Source organism: Scyliorhinus torazame, chromosome 13 (genome assembly GCF_047496885.1).
Source record: "Scyliorhinus torazame isolate Kashiwa2021f chromosome 13, sScyTor2.1, whole genome shotgun sequence".
Classification (NCBI taxonomy): domain Eukaryota; kingdom Metazoa; phylum Chordata; class Chondrichthyes; order Carcharhiniformes; family Scyliorhinidae; genus Scyliorhinus; species Scyliorhinus torazame.
This window is the reverse complement of record NC_092719.1, coordinates 185,950,290-185,968,732: the sequence shown is the minus strand read 5'-3', so window position 1 is coordinate 185,968,732 and position 18,443 is coordinate 185,950,290. Positions and strand designations below refer to the sequence as shown.

Genomic DNA, 18,443 nt, shown 5'->3' with positions numbered 1-18,443 from the left:
CGACATCATTTCAGGCACCGCTGGCTGGAGATTGCAGAGTCTGCTCTGTGGTGTCAGGGTCTATCTCTCCAACTGGCATGGGGTCAGAGGTTGAGGCTCTTGTCATTGCTGGTTCTTCTCTTGATTATCATCTACTCCAGGTGCCATGGTAACCATCTGAGAAGTTGGTATTACGATCTTGGACCAGACCCCAACATTTGCTCGGATACTGGACAGGAATCCCAAAGCTTTTTACGGACCCAGGAAGTGTAGAAGATTGTACAAAGAACAAAGAAATGTACAGCACAGGAACAGGCCCTTCGGCCCTCCAAGCCCGTGCCGACCATGCTGCCCGGCTAAACTACAATCTTCAACACTTCCTGGGTCCGTTACCCTCTCTTCCCATCCTATTCATGAATTTGTCAAGATGCCCCTTAAATGTCACTATCGTCCCTGCTTCCACCACCTCCTCCGGTAGCGAGTTCCAGGCTGTGTAAAAAAACTTGCCTCGTACATCTACTCTAAACCTTGCCCCTCTCACCTTAAACCTATGCCCCCTAGTAATTGACCCCTCTACCCTGGGGAAAAGCCCCTGACTATCCACTCTGTCTATGCCCCTCATAATTTTGTAGACCTCTATCAGTCGCCCCTCAACCTCCGTCGTTCCAGTAAGAACAAACCGAGTTTATTCAAGCGCTCCTCATAGCTAATGCCCTCCATACCAGGCAGCATTCTGGTAAATCTCTTCTGCACCCTCTCTAAAGCCGCCACATCCTTCTGGTAGTGTGGCGACCAGAATTGAACACTATACTCCAAGTGTGGCCTAACTAAGGTTCTATACAGCTGCAACATGACTTGCCAATTCTTATACTCAATGCCCCGGCCAATGAAGGCAAGCATGCCGTATGCCTTCTTGACTACCTTCTCCACCTGTGTTGCCCCTTTCAGCGACCTGTGGACCTGTACACCTAGATCTCTCTGACTTTCAATACTCTTGAAGGTTCTACCATTCACTGTATATTCCCTACCTGCATTAGACCTTCCAAAATGCATTACCTCACATTTTGTCCGGATTAAACCCCATCTACCATCTCTCCGCCCAAGTCTCCAAACAATCTAAATCCTGCTGTATTCTCTGACAGTCCTCATCGCTATCCGCAATTCCACTAACCTTTGTGTCGTCTGCAAACTTACTAATCAGACCAGTTACATTTTCCTCCAGATCATTTATATATACTACAAACAGCAACGGTCCCAGCACTGATCCCTGTGGAACACCACTGGTCACAGCCCTCCAATTAGAAAAGCATCCTTCCATTGCTACTCTCTGCCTGCTATAACCTAGCCAGTTCTGTATCCACCTTGCCAGCTCACCCCTGATCCCGTGTGACTTCACCTTTTGTACTAGTCTACCATGAGGGACCTTGTCAAAGGCCTTACTGAAGTCCATATAGACAACATCCACTGCCCTACCTGCATCAATCATCTTTGTGACCTCCTCGAAAAACTCTTATCAAGTTAGTGAGACATGACGTCCTCTTCACAAAACCATGCTGCCTCTCACTAATACGTCCATTTGCTTCCAAATGGGAGTAGATCCTGTCTCGAAGAATTCTCTCCAGTAATTTCCCTACCACTGAAGTAAGGCTCACTGGCCTGTAGTTCCCTGTAGTTTAGTCGGGCAGCATAGTCGGCACGTTCCTGTGCTGTACTTTTCTTTGTTCTTTGTAAAACTGACAAAATGATATGTCACTCCAGAAGTGTTTCAAATATAGGGATATGGTATATTAAAACAAATGTTATTATTAACACATTATTAAACTACCTTAACATTGCAGAAATACAGCTTACACTCACCAGTTAAACAATGCTTAACACTAAAATGAACACTTTACATCCACTCAGGCACAACCCATCAACGGTCAAAAAACATTTCGAAATAAAGTTAGCAAACACAGAATTACCTGCCAGCTTATGCATAAAGAGTTCTTTTAAAAGACTACTTGGAGAGAGTGAGAGATTCTATCAGATTTATGCTGAATATCGGACAGCCTTCTGCAGGAGCTGCTGTTCACCTCACAGCCCAAAACTAAACTGACTGCCTGCCCTGGCTCCTCCCATTAATTGCATCATTCCCATTCCATGACCTACTTGCTTAAGTTGAAACACAGTGGGCGCGATCTACTGGCCACGTCCCACCGGAACCGGGGTGCGATGCAGCCGTAGATCCCAGGAGAGGCCTCCCCAGGATTACCCCTCACGATGTCTAACCAGATCTTGCGAGACGTTGTGAACTGAGTCCTGCCCAGACGCACTCAGCTAAGTGAGTTCGAAAACGTCTTTTTAGATTGTGGGCATGAGACCCACGCTGACAAGGACAGTGACCCGGGGCCGGGACCGAACCTGGGTCCTCGGCGCCGTGAGGTAGCAATGCTAAACACTGAGCCACCGTGCTGCCCAGAAAAGTAGATGTCTGATCCATGGTTAAAATTTTTAAATTGCAGGTTCAGCTTTGAGGTTTCCAGAAATCCAAGATAGCACCACATTATGCTTCTGCACAAAGGGGTTTTCCCATACTTTTTGGTTTTGGCGGGCTCCCGCAGTAATGACATTCATGATCTCAGGGTTTAATCTTTTTTCTAATGCTGCTTAGACAATATTCCTGGATTTTGAAAGCATGAATCTTAATTTTTGCTGTTTTTTTTAAGCTGCCTGCTCGGTCGTGGTTAATCTTAAATTTTTTTTCTTCGTTCGGAGCAAGCTCGACCATCGCGTGTTTAGGCTCCAATTTTGGAATTGGGTTTATTGGACTCCGATTTAAGTGACAATTTCTGACCACTGCAGTCTTGCTTTACTGACTCTGCACACTCTGGGTATCGAAACTGGAAATCCACGGGATTCAGTGGAGCCTTCTGCTGTAGTGAGGAATTTAATTTCTGCCTTCAGCTTCCAAGCCTTTCTTTGGAACTTTTCTCTGGCAATTTCTTTCTGTGCCTTCACTTCTTGAACTTTTTTTCAGGGCAGAATACTTCTTTGATTTTTCCTTCAGGTTTCCAGGATTTTAATTGTCTTCTGTAGTCGCTGCACGGTTTTCAGCTGGTCTATTCTTGCTGCCACCATGGCAGAGTCATTCTGTCTTTGTGAGAGAGAAATCATGTTTGACAAATTTATTAGAGTCCTTCAAATATGTAGCAAGTAGGGTGAATATGTAGCAAGTAGGGTGAATAAAGGAAATGAGTAGATGTAGTATATTTAGTTTTCCAAAAGGCCTTTAACAAAACACCACAAAAAAGGTTTCATAACAAGATAAGAGCTCATGGTGTTGGAGGTGGATATTAGCATGAATAGATGATCGGCTAAGAGGAAACGGAGCTGGGAAAAATAGATTGTTTTCAGGTTTGCAAAATGTAACTAATGGATCGCCATAAGCCTCAACTATTCACGAGCTATATTAATACTTGTATAAAGGGCAGCACGGTAGCATTGTGGATAGCACAATTGCTTCACAGCTCCAGGGTCCCAGGTTCGATTCCGGCTTGGGTCACTGTGCGGAGTCTGCACATCCTCCCCGTGTGCGCGTGGGTTTCCTCCGGGTGCTCCGGTTTCCTCCCACAGTCCAAAGATGTGCAGATTAGGTGGATTGGCCATTATAAATTGCCCTTAGTGCCCAAAATTGCCCTTAGTGTTGAGTGGGGTTACTGGGTTATGGGGATAGGGTGGAGGTGTTGACCTTGGGTAGGGTGCTCTTTCCAAGAGCCGGTGCAGACTCGATGGGCCGAATGGCCTCCTTCTGCACTGTAAATTCTATGTAAAAAATAAAAGGACTGACAATATTGTAGCCAAATCTGCTGCTGATGGAAAGATAGGTAGGAAAGCACATTGAGAGGAAGATGCATAGAGCTTACACAGGAATATGGAGGTCGAAGAGATTGGCCACAAAATGGGCTGGTGAAATATAGGACGCGATCGAACATAAATGTTTCTAAGTCTCATTTGTGTTGGCTTTTGCTGGGAATTTCCCCCCAGTTTAGCCCACACTTAGAATTAGTTTCATCACTGGAGAGCTCAACTTGCTGGCCAGACTGGCTCCTCAGAAATTGAGCCGCCATTTTGAAAGAGTGCCCTGATCTCTAAATGAGCTTGAGGGTCCTCACATCTCCCTCATGATGGTACACCGCAGTGGGGTCCTGGCCCCCGCCTCTTTAGCTCCCCCCTTCCATGCCCCCTCACTCTTCAACACCCTAGCCTCCCATAGGCCCCTTCTTACCTGCTCTGCACCTCCCACGCTTGATAACCCCCTCCACCCTCCTTTCATGGGCATGACACCGCCGCCCCCCCCCCCCCCCCCAGGACCTGACCCGTGGCAATGCCCTTGCACTGGCTCCCATGCACTGTGGCAGTGCCAAGGTGCCAGCCTGGCAATGTGCTCACGTTCCAGGGGGAGGGCTAGGGAGCCACCCTGGTCAATCCCTGACCACTCAGCCGCCTCCAATGGCCTGGGAGGACCCCCACCCCCTGGGATGCCGTTCCGCCTGATCCACATTTGTGTGGACCAGTGCCCGACTGGGGCCTTCCTGGGGAGGCCAGTTGATCACAGGTTTGCTCACTGAAGTTGGTGCAAAACCTACTTAAGCGAGCGCAGCTTGGTCACGCCCATTGTGGGTGGGATCATGATCTTGACAGCTCGCGAGGCTTGCTGGTTGCGTGAAGCCTGCGGGAGGCTTCATCCAGCATCCATCGGCCACGCCGTGCTCCCGGTCGAGCTAGTGGACCGAGACCAAGATGTCTTCCATTTAAGAATGAGATGAGGAGCAATTTCTTCTCTGAGGGTTGTTAGTCTTTGGGATTCCCTTCCACAGAGAGCTGAGGCGGCCGGATCATTTAATATTTTCAAAGTTAGACAATTGTTGCTTGACCAGGAAGTTGAAGACAGGCAGGAAAATGGTGTTCAGGCTGCAGTCCGATCAGCCTCGATCTTGTCAAATGGCAGAGCAGGGTCAGTGGCCAAATTACCTATTCATACTCCTATTTCTTAAGATCCATGTGTGCGACCTACATTTAGCAGCAGTTGAATCATTCCATAGTCTGATGGGCTTTTGAGATTTATCTTTCAAAAGCTCAAGAGTTCATTTCTTGGCACATCCCCACAACATTGTTAGTTCTGAGAAGTTAGATTTGTCGATGTGCCAAATGGAATTATCTGGCAACATACTGACAGTCATACTGAAAAACCAAATTGATGTGCTAAGTGGAAATGCCACATTGAGCTTTAATGAGTGGGGTTAAAACACATTGTGGTAGATTTTCATCTTTGCTCCTTGCATAGAACACAAAAAGGAAAAGCACATGACTCTGCCAGTTTCACCTTCGATTGAAATAAATAAAAAGAGATTTGAGTGTGTTCTGTGAGCAGCATGAAATCAACCTCACCACACTTTCTATCCTGCACAGTGCCTAGGTTTAGTCTTCTTTTTATTGTTACAAGTAAGCTTACATTAACACTGCAATGAAGTTACTGTGACAATCCCCTAGTCGCCACACTCCGTCGTCTGTTCAGGTACACTGAGGGAGAATTCAGAATGTCCAATTCACCTAACAAGCACGTCTTTCAGGACTTGTGGGAGGAAACCGGAGCACCCGGAGGAAACCCGCACCGACACGGGGAGAACATGCAGATTCCGCACAATGACCCAAGCCGGGTATTGAATCCGGGACCCTGGTGCTGTGAAGCAACAGTGCTAACCACTGTGCTACCGTGCCACTGCAAGGTGATGCTTAATGCACAGGTGGTAAAGCTAAAAATCTACCCCATTGTTCTGGAAAGGATAAAGGGATCATTACCCCACATCTGATCTGGCATGTTGGTGCTTGTTGCTTGACACTAAATCTTCAGTGCAAAATATGTACACACAATTTTTCCTTTTCTTTTTGTTTTTTCTGTATTTTTTATTTTATTATTTCATAATTACACTCCTTTTATTTTTCAATAGGTGTTCACAAATTGCCTTTGCCTTGTATAACTTAAAAATCCTTAATAAAACTCTTATGGGCGGCATGGTAGCACAGTGGTTAGCACTGTTGTTTCATAGCTCCAGGGTCCCAGGATGGATTCCTGGCTTGGGTCACTGTCTGTGCGGAGTCTGCACGTTCTCCCCGTGTGTGCGTAGGTTTCCTCCGGGTTTACAGTCCAAAGATGTGCAGATTAGGTGGAATGGCCATTCTAAATTGCCCAAAAATGGTTAGGTGGTGTTACTGGGTTCCGGGGTGGAGGTGTGGGCTTAAGTAGGGGGCTCTTTCCAAGGGCCGGTGTAGACTCGATAGGCCGAATTGCCTCCTCCTGCACTGTAAATTCTAAGTAAACAAAAAGTTAACATTTGTTAGTAGATCAAAGAAAGACTATTATATGGCAAATAAAATTTGTAAGCCTGATGATAGGGAAATCGATGTGAATCAGGCAGGCAGAGACATAAGTAAGTTATAAATTATAAATATCAGAGATATTAAGCAAATATTTTGTGGCAATTAAAGAAATTAGGATAAACAAAGAAATAATGTCAGAGAAATTAATGCGAATAAAACGTGCTAAATCCTGGATTTTAAAAGATGGCTATAGAAGTAGTGGATGCATTGGTTTTGATCTTTAAGAATTCCTGAAATTCTAGAATTGTGCATGTGTATTGGAAGGGAGCAAAATCCCACTGTTCAAAGTTGGGGAGCAAATATACGGGAAACAGCACACCAGTTAGCCTGGCACCACTAGTTGGAAGAAAATTAAAGCACAGCTAGAAGGTAGTATGTACGTTCACCAACCGGAAGCCATGGTTTAACCGGGAGATACACTCTCTACTGAAAGCCAGGTCTGAGGCATTCCTGACAGGCGACCCTGGCCTATACAAGAAATCTAGGTACGACCTCCGCAAAGCCATCCAGGATGCCAAGAGACAATATCAGACTAAGCTAGAGCCACAGACTAACGACATGGACTCTCATCAGTTGTGGCAGGGCTTAAACAACATAACGGGCTACAGAGCAAAGCTGAGTTAAATCTCCGGCAACAGCGCACCCTTCCCCGCTGACCTCAATGCATTCTATGCTGGTTCGAGCAGGAAACTAACAAACCATTGTCAACTGCCCCAGCAGCCTCGAACACACCCATACCTACCGTCACAGCATCCAAAATCAGATAGGCTTTCTTGAAGGTGAACCTTAGGAAAGCAACCGGTTCTGATGGAGTCCCTGGTGGTGCACTCAGATCCTGCAAGAACTGTACACAGAACAATACTTTTCACTGTGCCTCGGTGCACATGACAATAAATCCAAATCCAATCCAAATAGCATTGTCTAAACAAAAATAATTGCTTAGAATAGGAATAAATATAAGCGATCTTCCAGGCTATGATTTGGAGGCATAGATGTTCGCTCCCAAGTCAGGCCGTTTCCTAGCTCTGCAAACCCAACCCAGGGAAAAAGTTCGCCTGATGTTGGGATTTTCTTTCAAGGTGGCAGGGTTCTCTGGGAGTCAGGCCCACCACTCCCGAAATGAATGCAGAGGCTGCCAGGTGCAGAGGCAGGTTGGGCAGAAGGCCTGCCTCTGCCCTTTGGTACTGCGTCCAAGATGTTTATAAAAAGCAATAAAACAGAAGACCAGCCCTCTACCAATCACTCTTCCCACATGCTCCCCATGCCACTTCCATGCCACATTATGTTGTCTAACCACCCCCATAGCGCCTCATACTCTTTATGCCAACTTGTGCCTGTCCTCTCATCCCCCGTGGTCCTTTATAGCCTCCATGCTGACTTAATGCCAACCTATGTCCGCCAGCCATCTTCCTATGCCCATACCCCTATCATGCCAACTCATCCAGTATCCCCCATCGGCAGACCGACTGCAAGACCCATGCTGAAATTAAATAAAGTTAGAAGTGTCTATTGCTGACTTTTTTTATAACGCCACCATTTATAAAAACTCCATTTATGTTCCTCCAAATACATCCTTAGAAAAATAAATATTTTATTCAACTGTTTAATCCCTTATGAAAACTATTATGACCAGGTGAGGAGTGAACTGGCTCCCCTCTCTTCAAACTCCTCGGTTGGTCACAACAAAGGTCTAAACTCTCTTTTTCGCAGCAGTGTGCCTTTTCCAAATCCAAATGTATTTCATTATTTATGCAGTGTGCAATAAGGAGCCAATCGAACCAAGTTTTATTTAGTTAAAGGAAGAGTTATTTAGTTAAAGGAAGAAGTTGATTAACCACTAACGCTGCGGAAGAGAGCCCAGCTGAAAAGCTGCCTGTTTTATCTGCTGAAAACTTTCTTGATACTCCAAGCTACTTGCAGCCTTTTTGAATTAGCTGCAGCCTGGCCTGTTATACTTCACTCATTATGTAGAATCATAGGAAGTTCATGGCACAGAGGGAGGCCACTTGACCCATTGAGTCTAGCCAGCTGAAAAATGAGCCACCCAGCCTAATCCCACGTTCCAGAATTTGGTCCATAGCCCTGAAGGTTACAGCACTTCAGGTGCACATCCAGACACCTTTTAGATGAGTTGAGGGTTTCTGCCTCTACCACTCTTTCAGGCAGTGAGAGTCAAACCCCCATGACCTTGGTAATCAAAATTAGGCACAAGTGGAGGCAGATGCTGATTTATATGAACAGCTGCCTCCATGAAGAGTGCAAGTCCCGACCCTGGCCCATACCTACCTCTGCAATTATGGTAGATGCCAAGCTAAGGGACAGGACTATCTTCAGTCTTTTCTGCCATTTTCGCAATGGCTCTCCATCGTTTGCAAACATCCAAGCCAGAGTATCTTATTGTATGGAACTGAAATGTAGAACTTCAGAAAATTGGGAATCCAAAGACTAGAAAGTTGTGAAACGTGATTCTGGAGAATGATGAGTGAGTCAGTTGGAGAGCCAATGACAAATAAAAAAAACTTCTCAGGGTGGTGGCGGAGGAAAGAGTTTTCGTGAATATCGTCAAGAAAAGGCAACAGTTTGGTTTGACCATATTCTAAGGCATGAGAACTTGCTGAAGGGGGTAATTGAAGGAAGATTAGAAGAATGGAGACCAATAGGGAAAAATAGAATGATGATGGTGGACAGTGGAACTGTAAATGGCGGGCTGAATTTTCCATTTCCTGCTGCCGGCAGTGAGAATTGCGATCAGGCAGAGAATAGCATGCAAGTGGAAATTCGGGATTTTGCACCCGGCACTGATTCTAACGCCATGTTCCAGTCCCCTGCTGGCGGAGCGAGTGAGGTTTGGGCGACAGCAGGACCATGCAAAACCATCATTTGCAAGGATTTAAATGTCATCAGCAGGTTAGACACTTCATGCTCCACCTCTCCGCGATGATCCGCCCCCCTCAGGCAGTGGTCACGAGCCGTGAATTGCTGCAAGTATTTGCAAGTGGTGTCTGGGTGCCATGGCTGTTAGGGGGGGGGGGAGGCTAAATGAACTCTCAAAAATTGTTGGGCTTGCTTGGGGGGGGGGGGGGGGGGGGGGGGGGTAGCAGGGAACGACAGTGCCAGGTCCATGGACACTGGGTTTTCCCCTCAGGATCGATAGGCCTGGCTCAGACCGCCAATGCTGCATTATGTGATTTAGACACACACCTATGATGCTACTTACAGGCTCTTAGCTGCTCACACTGCTGACTGCTCACTGGGTCCTGTAAATGCTCAGTCTCTGGTCATCTGGGAGCTCACTCAGGCTGCCCCTCTGGAAACTCCCATACCCCAGCTGTTTCAACAAGGGGATGGGCGCAGCCATGCTCAATCACTGGCCCACCAGATGCTGGCACTCCTCAGTGAAACTGCAGAGGAAGCAGGAGATTAGCAGCGCTCAGCCCAACCAAAGGACACCTGCACCGTGGCCTTTGGGACCCTCCCTGGCACACTGCCCCTCTCAAGTCACAGGCATCACCAGTGACCCCCACCTCTGAGCCTATGGCCCACCCTGGGGAAGAGGATGTCTCTCCTCTCCTCATTGGCATTGAGAAGTGGGTCCACTTCAGACTCCCGAAATCGAGGGCAGATCTTCTCTGAGCGATCCTCATGGCTGCAATGAGTACGTGGTGAGCGGAGTGCTTAAAGGCAGCTCCAACTTGTCGAGCAGTTTAGCATGAATTCCGGCCGCAGCAGTTGCACTGCCCACTGGGCTGGGAATTGCTTCTAATTCACTGTGGCAGAGTGCTGGGCCATTTGCATGTCCTGCATTGCAGAATGAATAGCGCCCCAATGGGAATGCAAATTGCATGCTCTTCCATTCCAGCGGGAACACTTAGGGCTGGATTCTCCAATTCTGCGGCTATGTCTGCAGGATCCGTCTGGTCTTATGACCAAAAAGTCGGCACCGCCACCTCACCTCCGCACTGCGTAAAGCTTTACCTGAAGATACGGCCACAGAACGGCCGGGTCCATGGCCGCACCGTGCCACATGGTGCCGGCCACGCGTGGACCTGGCCTGCCAAAAACTTCCCCCCTTACCACCCCAGGACCAATCCGCCCCCCCCCCCCCCCCCCAGTCACCCCAGCCTCCGTCGAAGTCCCCCCGCCAGAGAAACAGCCCTACCGCCCCCCACCCCGACTGTGGCGGCGCTGGACACAGCCCGCAGCCGCCACGCCAGGTCCCCGAAAGTTGGGAGGACACCCCTGCCACCCCCCCACCCCCAAGCCGGGGACTTGGCCCATCGGAGGCGGAGCATCGGGGAAGGGCCTCAGGTGACATCCTGAGGACGCCCCGACGGTGCTATTTTTGAGAGGGTGGATCATCAGAAAAACGCCGCCACCCCCCGATTCCAGCATAAAAACACATTCGTCGGCCGATCGCCGAGCGCGATTTCGGCATCGTCGATCGGAGAATCCAGCCCGTCTCACAAATTGATGATCCAGGCCAGGAGGCTTCTCGATACTAGGGGCTGGTATAGCACAGTGGGCTAAACAGCTGGCTTGTAATGCAGATTGCTCTGCCGTTGGCGATGATCTTTGCGTCCTCACTCTCCACTGGAGTAGTACTGGATGATTGGAGGGAGGTGAATGTTGTTCCCCTGTTCAAGAAAGGGAATAGGGAAATCCCTGGGAATTACAGATCCATCAGTCTTACATCTGTGGTGAGCAAAATATTGGAAAGGATTCTGAGAGATAGGATTTATGATTATTTAGAAAAACATAGTTGATTAAAGATAGTCAGCATGGTTTTGTGAGGGCCAGGTCATGCCTCACAAGCCTCATTGAATTTTTTGAGGATGTGGCGAGACACATTGATGAAGGTCGGGCAGTGGATGTGGTGTATTTGGATTTCAGTAAGGCATTTGATAAGGTTCCCCATGGTAGGCTCATTCAGAAAGTTAGGGGGCATGGGATACAGGGAAATTTGGCTGTCTGGATACAGAATTGGCTGACCAAAAGAAGACAGCGAGTGGTCGTGGATTGAAAGTATTCCGCCTGGAAGTCAGTGACCAGTGGTGTCCCGCAGGGATCTGTTCTGGGACCTCTGCTCTTTGTGGTTTTTATAAATGACTTGGATGAGGAAGTGGATGGGTGGGTTAGTAAGTTTGCCGATGACACGAAGATTGGGGGAGTTGTAGATAGTGTTGATGGTTGTTGCAGGTTACAACAGGACATTGACAGGATGCAGAGCTGGGCTGAGAAGTGGCAGATGGAGTTCAACCTCGATAAATGTGAAGTGATTCATTTTGGAAGGTTGAATTTGAATGCTGAATACAGGGTTAAAGGCAGGATTCTTGGAAGTGTGGAGGAACAGAGGGATCTTGGGGTCCACGTACATAGATCCCTCAAAGTTGCCACCCAGGTTGATAGGGTTGTTAAGGAAGCGTATTGTGTGTTGGCTTTCATTAACAGGGGGATTGAGTTTAAGAGCCGCGAGGTTTTGCTGCAGCTTTATAAAACCCTAGTTAGACCACACTTGGAATATTATGTCCAGTTCTGGTTGCCTCATTATAGGAAGGATGTGGCTGCTTTGGAGAGGGTGCAGAGGAGATTTACCAGGATGCTGCCTGGAATGGAGGGCATGTCTTATGAAGAAAGATTGAGGGAGCAAGGGCTTTTCTCACTGGAGCGAAGAAGGAAGAGAGGGACTTGATAGAGGTGTACAAGGTGATGAGAGGCATGGATAGAGTGGATAGCCAGAGACTTTTCCCCAGGGCGGAAATGGCTGTCATAGTTTTAAGGTGATTGGAGGAAGGTATAGGGGAGATGTCAGAGGTAGGTTCTTTACACAGAGAGTGGTGTGTGCGTGGAATGCACTGGTGAATGCACCAGCAGAGGTGGTGGAGTCTGAGTCATTAGGGACATTTAAACAACTCTTGGGCAGGCACATGGACAGCAGTAAATTGAAGGGGTGTAGGTTAGGTTGACCTTAGATTAGCATAAATGGTCGGCACAACATCGTGGGCCGAAGGGTCTATACTGTGCTGTACTGTTCTATGTTCTATGAATGTGAGTAACAGACATATACGGAGTTAATTTGAAAACTAAATGCCTTTGGTTTTTGATTTTTGTTTTGTAGCAATTAGATTTGGCAGAATGCCACAAGCTGAAAAGGAGAAACTCCTAGCCGAAATCTCCAGCGATGCAGACCAACTCAGCCCCGAGTTTGCTGATCTCCGTTCTCTTGCAAAACACATGTTTGAGTCGTACAATAAGTCTTTTCCTATTACAAAAGCTAAATCTCGAGCAATTATGGCAGGAAAGACAGGAGACATATCGGTATGTACCTGTTCAATGCTATTATTTTGCCAACTTACTACAGTTGCATTATTCAATATCAGTATTTTAGTTGCTGAATTTAGCTATGCAATTAATTAATAAGCAATGTACCTTTTGGGAGGGAGGTCTATAAATTTATTACTAAATAGAAATAATAATTTTGATCCATTGACCAGATAGCAAAAATTGAATTTTCATGCGGATTTTACTCATTTGGCACACATCGAATCGTAAGAAGGACTCTGGAGATGGTTTGAGGTGTTTTAGAAATATCCCAAGATCTGGATCCACTAGCAGTGTAAGACTTATTGAGTGTGATTCAGCGACCGCGTTGCGCATCGCTCAGATTGGGCGCACCGGGTGAATAGCCTGAGAGGGAAAAAAATTTGAGGTTTGTGCCGGGCACGAACCATTTTGCGATTCACCCGGTGTGCTCCCAATAGTGAGTTGCAGCTCTCACCCAAAGATGCCGAGAATATCATTAACTCTAATTTGCAGGCATTTAATTTGCATTTCAATCTCATTAACGAGCTTGAAGTCAAATGCATCGGCCTCCCGGAAATTACCTGACTCCCCAGCCCTAAATCACACAGATGTCGTTTAGTACTCCTTTTCAAAAACATGAAACTGGTGCAATAGCTACTGAGTGGAAGGGAGGAGGTGAGCAGCCATTCCATTTTCTGGCAGCTCAAAGGCACCAGAGCGCCCCTCGGGGTTGGGCTTGGTCGGGGGTACAAAGCATTCCAGGTCGGGGGTCGACTGGGATGGGGGGGGCGGTGAGGGGCTTTGCGTCTGTGAGGCCTTCAAGCCAACTTTAAATATTGTGGAGCCCCATCACAGGGGTAACTAGAGCTTCAGCTTGTCTGTCCCACCAAACACTTCCAGGACAGAGCCAAGCTGAAGCTTCTCTCCTGAAAGTCAATTTCACGCCCTTTGACTGTGAGCAGCCCCTGGCTTCACAGCTGCAGGCTATTTCAAAAGAGGAATTAGCCTTGTTAGTTCTGAGAGCATTTCCCATTCCTGGGGCTGGGTTCTCCATCCCGTCGCTAGATCTTTTATCTAGGACCTCTTAAAATAAAGTCATTGATTTTACTTGTAATATCTTTGTTTGGAGAGGACATTTGTGAATACATGCTGGAAACTGACATTTGTGATTCTATTCTTCATTTCAACAATTTTGGCATGTTTTATAATTCTACCTCTTTTATGAATTCAATTAGGAACAGATCTAATTGAATGGTGGAACAGGCTTGAGGGACTGCATGGACTATTCCTGGTCCTGTTTTTCTCTGACTGCCCTTTTGCTGCTGTGATTCTTAAAACATTTTTTTACTGTTGTGCTTCGCCTTAGTTATGCCTTTCTTTGGAGCCAAATAGTATCTGAAAAATAGAAGTTTGCATGTCCCATATAAAACAGCAAAGCTCCCTCTTTGAATTCTAAAACTTGGCTGGAGTTAAAAACTGATATCCCAGGAAGGTATATCCAACCATATTTGCCAGGATGCAACCCCTCTGACATTTTCCCCTCCCACTCCCCCACCAACACCTCTGCCCCCAGTGGATCTTTGGCCCTTTAATTCTCGGGGCAAAAGTTTACAGTTCCCTGCCAGTGGGTTAGCGAGCGGGACGGTATATAAAATTCCTTGACTGACCTCACAAGCCGTCCCCACGCTGCCCTCAATTTTGCTGCGAGGCCTGTGAGGTGGGGAAGGGATAGCAAGGTCTGAGGAGTGGGGGTTGGGGGGGGGGGATGAGACCTGGGGCAGTCCAGCTACACTTGTCCTAAGCGGTCAATGAATAGTCACTTAAGGGTCATTTCCTGCTTGGCTTCAGTTTTACGACCAGCAGGAGGTGTTTGTGGACTTGGGGCAGTGGGATGTCCAGCAGCTCCCCCTGCTCAAGCTTTGTGAAGAAAATGGGGGCCTCCTCTCTCGCTCTCTCCCTTTCCACATTGCGCTTACCCCCCCCCCTGCCAACCAAAGGTCTGCCCCTGAGTGCTCCCTTGCCGCCTGGCCTTGCCATCAGGATTCTCTCCTCTTCTACCCCATGCTCAAGGGCCCCCCATTCTAGGCCATGAGACCTCCACATTTACCTCCATCCTGGCCACGGGGCTTAGAATCTGGGAACTCCTTGTAGTCCAACCAGTGATCAAAGCACCATGTGGCACTGCTGGGACTACAGAGCTGCCAGCCACTTCCAGCAATAATAGCAGTAGGGCAGCCACCATTTTGCAGGAGCGATGTGTGTCTGCCCTCAGAAGAATGCGGTAACTGGAGTAACAAGTTTCTGCTGAAAGCCCTTATCTTGATTCTAATATAAGAGTGTTCATGAAAATACAATATACATCACTAATGTAACATGTATTTATTTTTCCTGTTGTAGCCATTTGTTATTTATGACATGAATTCCTTAAAGGCAGGAGAGGAGCGCATCAAATTCAAACAAACATCACTGCAAGAACAGAACACAGAAGTAGAAATACGAATTTTTCAACGCTGCCAATTCCGTTCAGTGGAGGCTGTAAGGGAAATCACTGAATTTGCCAAATCTATTCCCGGATTCATAAATCTTGACCTAAATGACCAAGTTACTCTTCTTAAATACGGTGTCCATGAGGTCATATTCAGTATGCTGGCCTCCCTGATGAATAAAGATGGACTTCTGATTGCTGCTGGCCAGGGGTTTATGACTCGTGAATTTTTAAAGAGCCTGAGGAAACCCTTTTGTGACATCATGGAGCCCAAATTTGAATTTGCCATGAAGTTCAATAGCTTGGGGCTGAATGACTGTGACATTGCAATATTTATTGCCGTTGTCATACTCAGTGGAGGTAAGAATACTAATTTTGGATTGCGTCAGGAAAATACTGCTCGGGCATGCATTTCGTGGTTGGAGTCTGTTTAATCAGCAGGTTTTCTCTCTTCCTGTTCCGAAGCCATTGTTGGCACCTTCCTGGGGTACAGTGCAATTTTTAATGCCTTTCACTTGTGCCATTATACATGTGTGAACATTGGGAATAAGTGCTGATAAGCTGTTTGACCACGAGAGACACTTAAAGTACCATATTTTCTACAAAAGGGTCTTGGCCCAATCGAGCTAACAATTATTCTGTGGGGGTGGTGTAACAGATGCAATACATTTTCACTTTCTGTTGGAATACTTTGTAATTTAAAATGCATTCATGTAAAAGATAACAAAGAAAATTTAAAGGGCTCATTTCTTTTTATTCATTTACAAATATGGGCACCGCTGGCTAGCCCAGCATTTATTGCCCATCCTTAATTGCCCTTCAGAAACTGGTGGTGAACTGCCTTCTTGAAGAGCTGCAGCCCCTATAGTGTAGGTACACCCACAGCACTGGAGGGAGTTTCCAAGATTTGACCCAGCAACGGTGAAAAAATGGTGATATATTTCCAAATCAGGCTGGTGAGTGACTTGCAGGGGAACTTCCAGGTGGCGGTCTTCCCACATGTCTGCTCCCCTTGTCCTTCTAGATGTTAACAGTTATGGGTTTGGCAGGTGCTGCTTAAGGAGCATTGATGAGTGCCTGCAGTGCATCTTGAATATGGTACACACTGTTGCCATTTTTCGTCACTGGTGAAAGAAGTAGTGAATGTTTGTGGAAGAGGGGCCAGTCGTGCAGGCTGCTTTGTCCTGGATGGTGTCGAGCTTCTTGCGTGTTGTTGAAGCTGCACTCATCCAGGTATGGGGAGAGTATTCCATCACACTCCTGACTTGTGCCTTGTAGTTGGTTGATAGGCTTTGGGGAGTCAGGAGGTGAGTTCCTCGCTACAGAAATCCTAGTGATTGACCTGCTCATATTGCCACTTTTTATATGGCTAGTCCAATTCCGTTTCTTGAGCCCCCAGGATGTTGATAGTGGCAATTCAGTTATGGTAACGTCACTGAATGTCAAGGGGCGATGGTTAAATTTTATTTTGGAGAGATGGTCATTGCCTGCCATATGTGTGGTGTGAATGTTACTTGCCATTCTTACTAAGCCTGGATATTGTCCAGGTCTTGCTGCATTTGGACCTGGACTGCTTCATTATCTGAGGAGTCACGAATGGGTGCTGAACATTGTTTAAATCATCAGCGAGCACCCCCGTTTCTGACTTTCTGATGGAAGGAAGATCATTAATGAATAGCTGAAGATGTTTGGGGCCTCGGGCATTCCCCTGAGGAACTCCTACAGTGATGTCCTGGAGGTGAGATGACTGATCTCCACCAACCACAACCATCTTCCATTGTGCTAAGTATGACACAAACCAGTGGAGAGTTTCCCCTCTGATTCCATTGACTCCAGTTTTGCTAGGGGCTCTTTGATGCCACACTCGGTCAAATGCAGCTTGATATCAAGGGCAGTCATTCTCTTCTCACCTCTGGAATTCAGCTCTTTGGTGCATGTTTGAAACAAGTCTGTAAGGAGGTCAGGAGCTCAATGGCATTCACGGAAACCAGACTGAACATCAGTAAGTTATTGCTAAGAAAGTGTCACTTGATTGTTTTGTTGATGGCCCCTTCCATCATTTTACTGATGATCAAGAGTAGACTGATGAGGTGTAATTAGACGGATTAGATTTGCCCTCCTTATGTGCAGGACATACCAGGGCAATTTTACAACATTGCTGAGGCCTTCCAGAGAGTTGGGATGCACCAAAGGAGAGAAACTGTCATCCCCACAAAAGGGGTGGATAGACCCAACCCCAGCTACCAATATACAATTTGCCAAGCGTGGTGGTGTTAGAACAGAGATCATCAGGGGCCACTTGAGGAGTTGAAGGGGTAGTCAGTACTGCCGCTATTTCAGGCCCCTCCCAATTTGCCTGCCTTGTTGTAGATTCAGGTGCCTCCAACCAGGAAGAGCGGGGTGCCAAGGTGAGATGTTCGGCAAGAGTTACAAAGTCACCTGCTAGGCTTACCTTATGAACCTTGTTTTAAGCTCCCTTACTGTAACTCTTTCTCTCTGTATATAACTGTAAGTAAGAGTTCTTCTGTTTCTGTATGTCATGGATCTGTAAGGAAGCCTAAGGAGGAGGAACATGGTGGTGTGGGCCACCTCTCCTGCCTTCCCGACTGCCATAGCCGGTCCGCTTCTGTCGCTGACTTTCCTGTCAGCAGGTGGCCAGCCTATCGATTTGGCCAGCGCTGAGGGAGGACAGAGAATTTGGTTTTAATGATAATGAGGTCCTGCTGCTGAATTCTGCAGGACCTCTGTGTAATGGGTTTTCTGGGATTCCCCCTCGCTACCGCACTCCCCTTCTTTCCACATAAAATACCGTAGCCATTGATTTTACTGCACACGGGGGGCCATTCATTCCATAGTGCTTGTTCTGGTTCTTTGAAGCAACTACCTCATTAATCCCACACAGACCCATTCTTTCCCCCATGGCCCTGAAAAATGTTCCATTTTCATAATCTTACTCTGGCCAACTGAAAAAAATAATTAATACCCAGTTTCATGAGCCTATGAATACATTTTACAATCCTGGCTCCTGGATATTCTATTGCCTGATTCAAGAGGCACTTTGATTTACAAAGCCTGCAGAGAGGCTCAGCTGTTTTACTTTTCACAAAGATTTTATGCTTTCCTGCAGTGCTGGCTCTTCAAACCTGAGCATTAAAGTTCAGTTGTTGTGAATTAATACTTTGAAAATGGGGCACGGTAACAATATGGTTTTTATTACTGGAAAACTTGATACTAAAGGCCCCCGCCTCGACGGTTTTCA

At 46.9% G+C, this 18,443-nt stretch overlaps 1 protein-coding gene across 2 annotated transcripts in view; it reads left to right on the top strand.

The window, feature by feature from the left end:
* pparg (peroxisome proliferator-activated receptor gamma) overlaps positions 1-18,443 on the top strand; it is a 198,438-nt gene that overhangs the window by 161,964 nt on the left and 18,031 nt on the right. Inside the window, exons 5-6 of one of the 2 annotated variants that reach the window (XM_072472581.1) lie at positions 12,515-12,714; positions 15,130-15,544. In XM_072472581.1, the coding sequence (XP_072328682.1) occupies positions 12,515-12,714; positions 15,130-15,544 (615 nt within the window). Of the gene's footprint in view, positions 1-12,514; positions 12,715-15,096; positions 15,545-18,443 lie in introns of both variants that reach the window. The other variant, XM_072472580.1, reaches the window with a different exon arrangement.